Consider the following 13,315-nt stretch of genomic DNA (forward strand, 5'->3'; position numbering starts at 1 on the left):
TAGCGTTCATTTCCTTTCTTTTTACATTCTATTTTCCTGTATTCTCCTTAATCTTAGCCTCGCTCTCCGTTCTCAGTAGTAGGTCGGTAACTTCAACTCTTTCAGCAATCCGTCAAGGTTCGGAATGGTGCGGCGGGCCACGAACATTCCTGTTCTTTTTTATATTTCTTTATTTTGTGTTCCCTTCCAACGGAGATCGCCTTGTGTGTCTTGGTAGTCAGACCAAACCTTTTCTCTTCACTCCCCCCCTCCCACCCCCATATATCTGTTGTGGCGTTGTCTCTGTTCTCCGCCTTCCCCCTTCTCTTCAGTGCAGATATATTTGGCGTCGTGCAACATAAGCATTTCATTGTGGGTTAGCGTTGGGATTGTCTCACATTCTTGTCTCTTCTATTGACTGTTTTTTGTTTTAGAAATATGCACCAATAGTCCAGCAGAAACCTCTTCTTCAACATGGCACCACTTCTTTTTTTCCCCGATTCTTTTTGCGGGGAGGAATTTACGCCTACTGTGCCCGTTGGTCAGAAAAAATCATCTGGCATAAAAAAAAAAAACACGCACGACAGAGCTTTCCGGGAAAGGCACCTAAGATCATAATGAAGCGGGCCGCAGGAGGCACTACTACACGGTTTGATATGCTTTTTATGCATATATGCAAGTGAGCAGTCATCCAAAATGACTTGTATTGTACTAGCAATAAAATTTGCAGCCGCTACAGAAGTTCAGCTAGCAACGGCATTACTGGCAAGTGGTACAGATGATTCCACCATAAAGTTATGCAGTATTTCGAAGTTCACTACCCGCAACCTTATTTAAACAACGCACATGAAAGCTCACATGCTTTTTAATTATACACCCCCTTGAATTTGTTATTGCGCCTATCGAGGATGCACACGTCAAGCGCGCATTGCTGCGTTATAATGGAGTGCCCTTGTGCCACTTGTAAACAATCACCGATCGAATGATTCTGCAAAATAAATACAATTACGCCAAAGTTAAGAGCCTTTGTAACAAAACGAAGAAAATATGCACAACATACATAATAATTTAGTAAGAAACAAAAAAAATTACCAGAGTGATCTCGTTGCAGTTGACGTGAGCGTTGAAAAATTCAAACAAATATTGCCTGCTGTATAACATATATAATAGATGAATAAGGATTACAAACAGGGATAAGGTGCCTCAGAAAGGCTGGCCAACGTTTCGATAGGAGGACCTATCTTCGTCAAAGGCGGCCTCGTCATCCTCGGCGGGTTAGTTTTAAAGGGTTAGTGGAGTGACGTCACGTCGATGCCCGCTGTGGCTGGCTGTAAAGGAAGAGACTGAAAAGAAAATGAGCGCTGGCGCTTGAATGGCTAGGCGCGGTTTCTAAGACGAGGGGACAAGAGCGGGAGAGCGAGAAAGCGGCAAAAAAAATTATATAAAAAAAAAGAACCGTCAGAGGGGGTTGGGGGAGCGAAAGGCGAGTGAGCGTTCGCAGGAGTCGTGGTCGGCGTGCGTTTGGGGTCCCTGAAGAGCCGGTCAGTGTGCAGGTCACAATACGAGTTGAAAGCATGACATGAGTAGCGTATCATCAAGGCATCGGGTAATTTTGTGGTTGACAGGGAGCAGCTTGGTCCGTCAAGGGACGTTAGCCTCACTAGTTCGCCCTAGGCGTCGTCGCGGCGGTATACAGAATTGGCGAGACCTTGTGTGGTCAAGGCGCCGAAAAAGGTATCCTAGCGTCTGGGATTTTGGACTGTCTCGGTGTGGATCTTGTGTGGAGGAAAAAAAAACCGGCACAGGAGGGTGACAGTGTAGAAAAAATATAATTAGAAATTTAAACATGGGGGGGGGGGGGGAGACAGGTGTACCTGGAAAAGCGCTCGTATGGTTGATCAATGCCTAAAAGCATGGAGGACAATAATAAAATGAGTGGTAGGGGAGATGTAGGGAAGAACTGGAAATGGAAGAATAGGTGAGGTTGAGGGGAAAAAGAAAAAGAAAAAAAAGAAAAGAAGAAAAAAACTATAATATATATATATATATATATATATATATATAAACGGCACAGGAGAGTGACAGAGGAAGAAATATAATTTGAAACATGAACACCGAGGGGACAGGTGTACCTGGAAAAGCGTTCATATGGTTTATCAATGAGTAAAAGCATGAAGGAGGATAATAAATTGAGCGGTAGGGGAGATGCAGTGAAGAACTGGAAATGGAAGAATAGGTGAGGTTGAGCATCGAGATTAGCTGGAGGTTTAACTTATTTTGCGCCTTTTTTAATGTTATAACAATTTAAGGTTTATGTTACTGCTTTTAGCGATTCTAAGTTGCCACGCGATAAATTCATCCCCGTGGGGTGCAGGCATTTAAACTTGTGTATGAGGTATGATCCTGTATATTTTCTCTCGCGAGGTGAACGAAAATTTGTATACTCCTCGTGCGCTCAGTTTGTGGCGCCACCGCTCCCCAAGTGCGCAGCGCCAATGCGGCCACATCGCGCATTTTGTCCCTGTTCCCAGGTCGTCCCTCCCCGGCTCGTAGCTCGAAGTTGTGTGCGGTGAACGTCGGTGGGTGAAAATGGCAACGCAAAACGAGCCTCGCGTGCTGTTTTGCGGCTACAGACGAATATCAAACGTTCAGGAGTACTTCAAACGAAGTAGTTTGCTTCGCGGTGGCGACTTGTACGCCGCTAATCACGTTTACTGCGTGAGAGAAGAACTCGACAGTGCCGTCGGTCCGTCGGAAATCTTAGGAAAATGCGTCGCACAAATGAAGAGCGTGGAGTACGAAGTGCGTTTAGAGGTGAGTAAACTTTTTTCTTGGCATGCTACAGAAATTACTAGGCTATCGCCAGCATGGCGCGTCGCTTGTCCCATGACTGGCGCGCATTAGCAGAAAGCTGGGATAGTTGACATATTAGCAGCAATAAAAAGACAGAGACCGTACGAAGTGCCCGTCTCATGGATTTATAGCGACGTTAGTGCTTTAAATGAGTGCATTAGCTTGTACGCGATGGCCGATTAGGTTCTATATGAAACCATTCTCGGATTTTTTTTTTCTACTGCGCAGTTCTAGGCTTGCGCACTCGAGCAGGCTGGTTCTGTTGTGTGGATTTTCTGAAAACACTTACTTCTGTGCGGGCATAAACCGACTGTATTTTTCTTCCACTAGTTATCAGCGCACGAAAGAAAAATTGTGCAAGCTTATTGCACCTGCAAGGCTGGATGTCGAGGCTGGTGCAAGCACGGCGCGGCGCTGGCCCTGTATGTCAACAACCACCAACACACGTCGTGTACTGACCTGCCGTGTGCTTGGCAGAAGCCATCGACCCGCCCAACGCTTGACACAAAGAAGTCCATCAGTGAACTATTCCCGAGTAAGTTAGCGTCTGTTTACACTTTGGGAAATCATCTTTCTGAACATGTGCAACTGTGTTTTTCGTTTAGGTCGTCCCATCATAAAGCCAATCCTGAGGCCCCTCAGCCCGACAGTGGTGCACAGCCAGTTTCCCGACGTGAACTGCGCGTTCAGGCATGTCATCAATTTTGAAGAGAGTTGTGCGATTGAGGCACCTGATGCTGTTGTCGCCGTTGCTGCCAAGCAAGTTGACGAGTCGCACAGCGACCTTGTAAAAAACATATTTAATAATGTGCGGCAGCTTCACCATAACTTTGGAGTTTCAACAACATTACCTCTGAGGCTCACAAAGTGTGACATGTTGTCCACGCTCTCAGCAAAGGAAAAATGCTTTTATCAGAGTGTGGTAAGCAAAAGCATGGATGAGGTTGTTGAAATTGCTTTAGCAACAAGGCGGCAAGCATCAGTGACAAGGTTTGTTGTCATATTATATTATTATTGTATCCACTTGTGTTTCTTGTGTTTCCTCTTATTGATGAGCATATCTAATCACAGATGGCTAATGTTCCCTGCCATCACGACCACTTATGGTCTTTGGTGCATGAAATGGAATGCCATGAAACCCTGCTTGAATTCAGACACAACACAGTGCTTCAGCAAACACAACTGGGGTGTGGCCAGAGGGTGGTACATCAGGGCAAGTGTCACTCCCAAATAATTTTTTTTCTGTTTACTATGGGACACCGAGCACGACAGGTAAACACCTGTCTACTCAGCACCTATTCCGTGTCCAGGGCGTGCCTCATCCAAAATTTCTGGCTAGGCCACTGATTGAAACGAAACATGCCTCAAGGCTAGACTTCCGTAATAATAATAAAAATATAACACTTTTGCTCACCACGGATGCGGATGTGCCAGTTTCTTCCGGTGATGCAATGATTTCGTCGGCGAGGTCAATCGAGGAGTCCTCAAAGGAATCCGCAGTCGCCGTGATCGCGCTCTTGGATGTCGGCGCTTGAAGCACTGCGCGACGTCGCTGAACCCTATGAATAAAAACAGCTGTAAGCACCCTTAATGAATACGGCAATACGTTTTCGGTTTTCGTGGAGGCGCAACAATTTCTTTGAACTATCGGTTCAGGCGCGCTTCAAAGTGGTAAAGAGCTGTAGTATCGCAGCAATTTCTCACAGCCGACTCTAACCACTTCACGAGTAACCTTTCTACTAATAACACTCACCTCTTATATCTGTCGAGCTTTGATGCCGGTAGTACTGCATCACTTCTTCTGTAACACGGCGGAAACACAGTTGGTACATAGGCGGGATGGCCGGCAATCGTGCTCGCTTTGTTACCGACAAAGTGAGCACTGCAGATGACTGTCTTGCGTTGCACTGGTTGCCACAAATCTCCATTCGGGCTAAAAATAAAAGAAAACAAGGCAACCAACAATGTGTTAATATTACCTTGAGAGAAAGCGATAGAAACCGTGCGAAGACGGGACGCGTTAGCTTACCGGTCGCGCCGAACGGCAGCGATCCAACGTTGTCGCCGATCAGCCTCGTACGATTTCCAAGGAAAATGATAAAATTGCACCTTCGGCAGTTTCCCGGCCGTGTTCTTGTAGCTATTATGACATCCGCACACGCAACAGTAGATAGAAGTCGACTGTTTTCGCCGCGTACAACCGCTTGCGCTGCGAGTTGCCATCGTCCACCTACTGCGACCAGGCGCGGCTGTGCGGAGGGAACAGGGACATTTCGCCAGCCGCCGCCGCAGTGGCGCTGCATGTCTGATTTGAAACAGCAGCGCACGAGGCCTATAGAGTCTTGCTTCATCAAATATATGGCCGTGCTCATTGAAGTGGCTGGCTACTGCTTTAGGTAAATTGTGTTTTGTATCTGCGCGATGGCCGTTGAGTCTCGTGTGCATTTCTTGTCCAGTCTCACCTATGTATTGCTTGTTACAAGCGGCACATTCTAGACTGTAGACTACGTTGCTTGACGTGCAGGTGAAATTCGAAGTTACCTTGTGAATGTAATCTGACGCTGTACTTTTTACTGTAGTAGTAGATTGAATATGTTTGCATGTGGAACACCTGGAGCGGCCACAGGGACCGGATGTTGGCTTCGTCTTTGTCCTTAGTTTGGCGTGTACAAGAATGTCCTTGAAATTACTGTTCCGTCTGTAGGCTACTCTGGGCGGGTCGGAAAAGATCTTATTAAGTTTCTGGTTGCTGGTGAGAATTGGGTGGTATTTCCTGAGGATATTGTTCACGTTGGGGAGTGCGTTTGAGAATTTAGTAGTAAGAAGAGGCGTTGTTGTCCTTGTGATCTTAGGGCGGGGTTTGAGGACCTTGGCTCGATCAAGCTTGGTTGCAGCGGTGTAGGCTTTCTGAAGGGCAGTGTTCGGGTAGTTCCTGCTTGATAGGGTTTCCTTAAGGTGATCGAGTCTGTCTATGTAGTCATGGTTTTCAACGCAAATGCGACGAAGTCGTGTGGCTTGGCCTTTAAAGATACCTTGTTTGCAATGTCTGGGATGGTGGCTTGTATAATCTAGGTACTGTTGTTTATCAAAAGGTTTTCTATACAGCGTTGTCTTTAGTGTCCCATTATCAATATATATTGTTGTGTCCAGAAAGTTTATGCGCTCATTTGAAGATTCCGATATGAATTTTATTGTTGTGTGAAAAGAATTTAGGAAAGTTATAAATTTATCTAAACTTTCCTGACCATGTTCCCATATTATGAATATATCGTCTATGTATCGTAGGTATGTGTGGGGCTTGTGGGTGCAACGAGATAGAATATCCGTTTCTAGAGTACCCATAAATATGTTGGCGTAGGTTGGTGCAAAAGGTGTGCCCATACTTGTCCCATGTATTCGTAGATAGTAATTTTCCTCAAATTCGAAGTAATTATATGTCAGAACTAGTTCAAGAAGAGACAAGTATACTTCAATAGAGTGTTGTGCATTGCGTTTGGACAGCGTTTCTTTTATGGAGTTTAAACCATCAGGGATTGGAATGTTGGTGTACAGGGCCATGACGTCTAGTGTTGCGAGAATTATGTTTTGCGGTAGTGTGCCTTTTGTATTAATGTCCTCTATAATTTTGAGTATATGGGGGGTATCTTGTACAAATGACGCAAGTGTTTTCGGAAAGTCACCAAGGAAGTGGTTAAGAAATGTGGAGAGGCTTTCTGTCGGGGTGTTGTTGCTCGATACTATCGGACGCCCTGGGATATTAGCGGTGTGAAGTTCAGTGGGTGGAATTTTATGAATTTTCGGAAGGAGGTAGAAGCGTCCTGCAGCTTTGTTGCTTGGTTTAAGAAATTTGAATTCTGACGGTGGTATCAATTCATAATCAAAAAGTGATTTCAGCCTGTTGGTAATTTTCAGTGTGTATGGTAACGTCGGATTATTGTCTAGCTTACGGTAATGTGCAGGGTTGTTTAGCTGTCTGTAAGCCTCGTGCTTGTACTTATGTTTTGGCCAAATAAATATACTTCCACCCTTATCTGCGTCCTTAATGACAATGTCGTTCCGGCAACTAAGATTTGAAATGATACGATTCTCTGATAAAGTTATGTTTTTAGGTCGCTTAGCTGTCTTGGATTGGCTTATAATTTCTTTAGTGACAGTTTTGAGGTATAGGTCGAGTTCTATGGCTTGTTCTGGTTCAGGAGTCCAAGTAGATTGGGCTCTAAGTGGGGTCGTCACGGTGTCTGGTGCGTTGTTGTCGGCGAAAAAATGTCTTATCCGCATTCGTCGGGAAAATTCCGAAAGATCCTTGTGAAGCTCAAATTAATCTATTGTGTTGTTCGTGGGACAATAGTTTAGGCCCTTGCTAAGTACGTCTATTTCTTCCCTACTTAATGTTTTTGAAATATCTACAACATTAAACTGATTTAATTTTGGGGAGACTTCAGCCACGTCTGCTATTTGTAGATTCGAGCTCCCTTTTGTTGGGGTGAGGTAGCCGTTTGCCTGGAAGGTTGTTTTCTGATTGAAGTTCGCTTTCTTCCTCTGTTTTTGAACCAGTTTTCGAGACTGTGCTTCGTGGTACTGTTCTAAATCTTTCGTCTCATCCGGTGTCAGAGCTATGTTCTGAAGTCTATGGCTAAAACTTTCCAGTTGTTCTTCGCAGTGTTCCGTGAGTATATTCAAAAGTGAGAAGGAGGCATTGTTTAATGTTGTCTGCCAGTTTGCACGATGATGGGGTGGGAGTGTTCCTAGAGCTGGTATAGCCTTCAGGGTTAGTCCCTTGGGGATTATATTGTTCTGTGTGCAGTCTGTGTACGTTTTCAGATGAAAAGTGTAACTCACACGTTTCTTGGTAAGTTTTCTGGCCTGCAGAAATTCTGTACTGCGTGGCTGAGAGTGGTTATTAACTTGCAATGACTGTCATTTATTTGCCTTTTGGCGGGTAGATCTGCGTGTCGTTTGCTTCTATTTGACAGGTTTGTTTCCGCATGCCTCACTTAGTTCTACCTCTCTTTCTGTTTGAGTCTTTGCGTGTGCAGGCGAGCATGTGGGTGTCTGTGTGAATGTTTCGGTTATGGATTTTGTGTTGTTTGTGACAGATGTGTCTGTTTGTACTGTCATTGCGTGTGCAGGCGAGCGTGTGGGTGTCTGTGTGAATGCTTCGGTTATGGATTTTGTGTTGTCTGTAACAGTTGTGTCTGTTTGTACTGCCGTTGCGTGTGCAGGCGAGCGTGTGTGTGTCTGTGTGAATGCGTCGGTTATGGATTTCGTGTTGTCTGTAACAGTTGTGTCTGTTTGCACTGCCGTTGATTTCGTCTTTGGAATAACATGTGCGCGGTGGCTCGTTTCACAATGAGTGGTCTGTGTGCCCGAAGTGACTGTTGCAGTTTTGTTGTGCGGGGTGGTACTGTCGGTAGGGTTAGATTTACAGAGTGTTTTTCTGTACTTGTCCTTAATAAAGGATTTGATGTGTTCGGAAGCTAGATGTATTCCTCTGCGGTTTAGATGGAAGCCATCCCAAGCTATGTGTTCATGTGGAAGCCATCCCAAGCTAGGTATCATTTCAAATCTTAGTTGCCGGAACGACATTGTCATTAAGGAAGCAGATAAGGGTGGAAGTATAGTTATTTGGCCGATACATAAGTACAAGCACGAGGCTTACAGACAGCTAAACAACCCTGAACATTACCGTAAGCTAGACAATGATCCGACGTTACCATACACACTGAAAATTACCAACAGGCTGAAATCACTTTTTGATGATGAATTGATAACACCGTCAGAATTCAAATTTCTTAAACCAAGCAACAAAGCTGCAGGACGCTTCTACCTCCTTCCGAAAATTCATAAAATTCCACCCACTGAACTTCACACCGCTAATATCCCAGGGCGTCCGATAGTATCGAACAACAACATCCCGACAGAAAGCCTCTCCACATTTCTTAACCACTTCCTTGGTGACTTTCCGAAAACACTTGCGTCATTTGTACAAGATACCCCCCATCTACTCACAATTATAGAGGACATTAATACAAAAGGCACACTACCGCAAAACATAATTCTCGCAACACTAGACGTCACGGCCGTGTACACCAACATTCCAATCCCTGATGGTTTAAACTCGATAAAAGAAACGCTGTCCAAACACAATGCACAACACTCTATTGAAGTATACTTGTCTCTTCTTGAACTAGTTCTGACATATAATTACTTTGAATTTGAGGAAAATTACTATCTACAAATACATGGGACAAGTATGGGTACACCTTTTGCACCAACCTACGCCAACATATTTATGGGTACTCTAGAAACGGATATCCTATCTCGTTGCACCCACAAGCCCCACACATACCTACGATACATAGACGATATATTCATAATATGGGAACCTGGTCAGGAAAGTTTAGATAAATTTGTAACTTTCCTAAATTCTTTTCACACAACAATAAAATTCACATCGGAATCTTCAAATGAGCGCATAAACTTTCTGGACACAACAATATATATTGATAATGGGACACTAAAGACAACGCTGTATAGAAAACCTTTTGATAAACAACAGTACCTAGATTATACAAGCCACCATCCCAGACATTGCAAACAAGGTATCTTTAAAGGCCAAGCCACACGACTTCGTCGCATTTGCGTTGAAAACGATGACTACATAGACAGACTCGATCACCTTAAGGAAACCCTATCAAGCAGGAACTACCCGAACACTGCCATTCAGAAAGCCTACACCGCTGCAACCAAGCTTGATCGAGCCAAGGTCCTCAAACCCCGCCCTAAGATCACAAGGACAACAACGCCTCTTCTTACTACTAAATTCTCAAACGCACTCCCCAACGTGAACAACATCCTCAGTAAATACTACCCAATTCTCACCAGCAGCCAGAAACTTAATAAGATCTTTCCCGACCCCCCCAGAGTAGCCTACAGACGGAACAGTAATTTCAAGGACATTCTTGTACACGCCAAACTAAGGACAAAGACGAAGCCAACATCCGGTCCCTGTGGCCGCTCCAGGTGTTCCACATGCAAACATATTCAATCTACTACTGCAGTAAAAAGTACAGCGTCAGATTACATTCACAAGGTAACTTCGAATTTCACCTGCACGTCAAGCAACGTAGTCTACTGTCTAGAATGTGCCGCTTGTAACAAGCAATACATAGGTGTGACTGGACAAGAAATGCACACGAGACTCAACGGCCATCGCGCAGATACAAAACACAATTTACCTAAAGCAGTACCCAGCCACTTGAATGAGCACGGCCATATATTTGATGAAGCAAGACTCTATATACTACAAACAAATTTTCGTTCACCTCGCGAGAGAAAATATACAGAATCATACCTCATACACAAGTTTAAATGCCTGCACCCCACGGGGATGAATTTATCGCGTGGCAACTTAGAATCGTTAAAAGCAGTAACATAAACCTTAAGTTGTTATACCATTAACAAAGGCGCTAAACAAGTTAACCCTCCAGCTAATCTCGATGCTCAACCTCACCTATTCTTCCATTTCCAGTTCTTCACTGCATCTCCCCTACCACTCAATTTATTATCCTCCTCCATGCTTTTACTCATTGATAAACCATATGAATGCTTTTCCAGGTACACCTGTCCCCTCAGTGTTCATGTTTCAAAGTATATTTCTTCCTCTGTCACTCTCCTGTGCCGTTTTCTCTCTCTCTCTCTCTCTCTCTCTCTATATATATATATATATATATATATATATATATATTATATTCTTTTTCTTTCTTTTTCTTTTCCCCCTCAACCTCACATATTCTTCCATTTCCAGTTCTTCCCTGCGTCTCCCCTACCACTCATTTTATTATTGTCCTCTATGCTTTTAGGCATTGATCAACCATACGAGCGTTTTTCCAGGTACACCTGTTCCCCCCCCCCCCAATGTTTAAATTTCTAATTATATTTTTTCTACACTGTCACCCTCCTGTGCCGGTTTTTTTTTTCTCCACACAAGATCCACACCGAGACAGTCCAAAATCCCAGACGCCAGGATACCTTTTTCGGCGCCTTGACCACACAAGGTCTCGCCAATTCTGTATACCGCCGCGACGACGCCTAGGGCGAACTAGCGAGGCTAACGTCCCTTGACGGACCAAGCTGCTCCCTGTCAACCACAAAATTACCCGATGCCTTGATGCTACGCTACTCAAGTCATGCTTTCAACTCGTATTGTGACCTGCACACTGACCGGCTCTTCAGGGACCCCAAACGCACGCCGACCACGACTCCTCCGAACGCTCACTCGCCTCTCGCTCCCCCAACCCCCTATGACGGTTCTTTTTTTTTTCTTTTTATAATTTTTTTTCGCTTTCTCGCTCTCCCGCTCTTGTCCCCTCGTCTTAGAAACCGCGCCTCGCCATTCAAGCGCCAGCGCTCATTTTCTTTTCAGTCTCTCGCTTTACAGCCAGCCACAGCGGACATCGACGTGACGTCAGTCCACTAACCCTTTAAAACTAACCCGCCGAGGATGACGAGGCCGCCTTTGACGAAGATAGGTCCTCCTATTGAAACGTTGGCCAGCCTTTCTGAGGCACCTTATCCCTGTTTATAATCCTTATTCCTCGTGTGCTACTCCATTAGTCAGCCATCTTTTTTGATTTTGGATATATAATCGGGATTGGCCAGCGAATGCTGCGTGAAAAGTAATATTGAAATGCCGTTCTGTTCGACAGGCCGATATTTACGGGTCTATCAGAACTGCCAAAGAATGTGGCTTTGCCTATAGCTTTGAACGGACGTTGTTAACCAATGTTTAGAGATGCACAGCCAATGACGGCACTCTAACGGCAAAGCAGGCCCGGGATAGCCAGTTGCGTCGCCTGGCCCACCCATTAACGGGCACTCACCGGCAAGGTTGGCCCGCGATGGAATGCAGTGCTTTGGCAGCACTGGCACTATGGAGGCGACGGCGGGCCTTCGCGGCCCAGCCAGTGCCGGCTGAAAAGCATCATCGGCCCTAGTTGGCCCGATGTAATGTGCTGCCTCGGAGTCATCCACGCAGTGCTGTAGCACCCCGCAACTGCATCACCTGCGTGCGCTCTTGAAAAAGCAAGTTTACAGAGGAAATAACAAATAATTCTCGCACAAGTGTCTGGTGCAGAGAGAAATCTTCGCGCTACGGTTCGCGAAAACCTGATTCTTCATCGCTTGACGCGGAAGGCTCGTAACCGTAAGCGGTAATATTTCGTGCCAAATTGAAATGGTTCTCGTCTTCAGACGTGTACTCATCGCTGGTAGACTCTAGAGGCACCCGAGCTCGAATCCATGCTCGCGATAGCGGCGTCGGCGCGCTTCGAATTACCGCGGCCGGGGGCTGGCTATCCGACGAGGGTGTCGTGACGTCAAGCCTTCGAAATCCCGCGGGTCGGGCGGCGAGGCGCGCGCTCAGAAAAACGCCAAAAATAAAGCCATCGCCTCAAAAATGAGCGAAGTGACTACTTCTTTTCGGTGTAATCACACAATAAGGATTCATTTTCAGCATTTTCGTAAAATTTACTGATTTTGTGTCCGTATCCTTTTAAGGCCTAGCTGTTTTGGGGCTAGTGGGTAGCTGATAGCTGAAAATCAACACTACATAGTAATCACTACACAAAAGCACGATGTCCAACCAGTTGATATGTTGTTCTGGTTCTTTCATAGGTTTTAGCCATGCAGCGCTGCTGTATGACAGCATTATGAAATGACGGAAGTACTGAAAACCATAGATTTTTCCCTCTGTAATAAAACTTGAAACTGCTACGCTCGACGTGCCATATCACGCCATTGAAATTTTGCCAGTGGCATCGGAGCTGCTGCGCCGTCGGAGCTAAATCAATATTTTCGCGTCGAGCAAGCTTTGAGCAAAATTGGGCTTTAACTTCCAGTGAACTCGACACATTGACAGGAAAGCCAGAAATCTACGCAAACCCACACACTACACAGCTGAAAATGCGTAACAGACCCAAAAATTTTTCAAAAACCTTCGTTCGACAAACTTAAACTACGAAATGCGATGAATTCATATTGCTAAGTACACGAAGGAGATAAAAAACCGAAAGAACTCATGGTTAGAACGCTACACCTGCTATGGCAGATACACGACCTGCTCAAATACTATACAGTAGGTCGTGGGCACGTACACCGTGAGCACGGCTCGCCATAACAGGTCCCGTGACTTCCGCTGCTTTGAAAAAAAAATATGCGTGGCTCCGCTATCGCAAACACCAGAGACCAGCGGAGCTGGAGAAACCTTAGAAAAGTAGTGCCAAACCACACACTTGTTGGGCTCCCGCCATCTCCGCTGGTCTCCGGTGTTTACCATAGCAGAGCGACGCATAATTTTTTTCCACTGCGGTAAAGAGGACCGCCAAAGCGAGTGCCCATTAGCACCGTTAGTCCGAAGTCGTTGCATGTTGCGAAAGTTCCTGAGCACCCGAAACCCAAGATCTTCCAGTCTCCTCTGTTTCCT

The 13,315-nt window shown here is 45.3% G+C and overlaps 2 protein-coding genes across 2 annotated transcripts; one reads left to right on the plus strand and one right to left on the minus strand.

Moving 5' to 3' along the window:
- Positions 1-2,501: 2,501 nt before the first annotated feature.
- On the plus strand, positions 2,502-4,066 carry LOC119446248 (uncharacterized). Its single transcript, XM_037710635.2, has 3 exons — positions 2,502-2,793; positions 3,163-3,367; positions 3,438-4,066. The coding sequence occupies exons 1-3, from the start codon at positions 2,569-2,571 to the stop codon at positions 4,064-4,066; spliced, it is 1,059 nt and encodes a 352-aa protein (XP_037566563.1). The 5' UTR covers positions 2,502-2,568.
- LOC119454441 (uncharacterized) lies at positions 4,023-5,164 on the minus strand. The gene is made up of 3 exons (XM_037716375.2): positions 4,862-5,164; positions 4,586-4,765; positions 4,023-4,391 (listed from the first exon to the last, which is right to left on the minus strand). Exons 1-3 carry the CDS (start codon positions 5,133-5,135, stop codon positions 4,243-4,245), a joined length of 603 nt encoding a protein of 200 aa, XP_037572303.1. The 5' UTR covers positions 5,136-5,164; the 3' UTR covers positions 4,023-4,242.
- Between the last annotated feature and the right edge of the window lie 8,151 nt (positions 5,165-13,315).

This window comes from Dermacentor silvarum, chromosome 1 (assembly GCF_013339745.2).
Source record: "Dermacentor silvarum isolate Dsil-2018 chromosome 1, BIME_Dsil_1.4, whole genome shotgun sequence".
NCBI classification, from domain to species: Eukaryota; Metazoa; Arthropoda; class Arachnida; order Ixodida; family Ixodidae; genus Dermacentor; species Dermacentor silvarum.

Coding starts and splice junctions, on each gene's coding strand:
- LOC119446248 (XM_037710635.2), top strand. CDS start 2,569: ATGGCAACGCAAAACGAGCCTCGCGTGCTGTTTTGCGGCTACAGACGA. Junction 2,794..3,162: donor AGTACGAAGTGCGTTTAGAG/GTGAGTAAACTT, acceptor TTCTTCCACTAG/TTATCAGCGCACGAAAGAAA. Junction 3,368..3,437: donor CATCAGTGAACTATTCCCGA/GTAAGTTAGCGT, acceptor TTTTTCGTTTAG/GTCGTCCCATCATAAAGCCA.
- LOC119454441 (XM_037716375.2), bottom strand. CDS start 5,135: ATGCAGCGCCACTGCGGCGGCGGCTGGCGAAATGTCCCTGTTCCCTCC. Junction 4,766..4,861: donor GCTGCCGTTCGGCGCGACCG/GTAAGCTAACGC, acceptor TTTTATTTTTAG/CCCGAATGGAGATTTGTGGC. Junction 4,392..4,585: donor AAGCTCGACAGATATAAGAG/GTGAGTGTTATT, acceptor TTTTATTCATAG/GGTTCAGCGACGTCGCGCAG.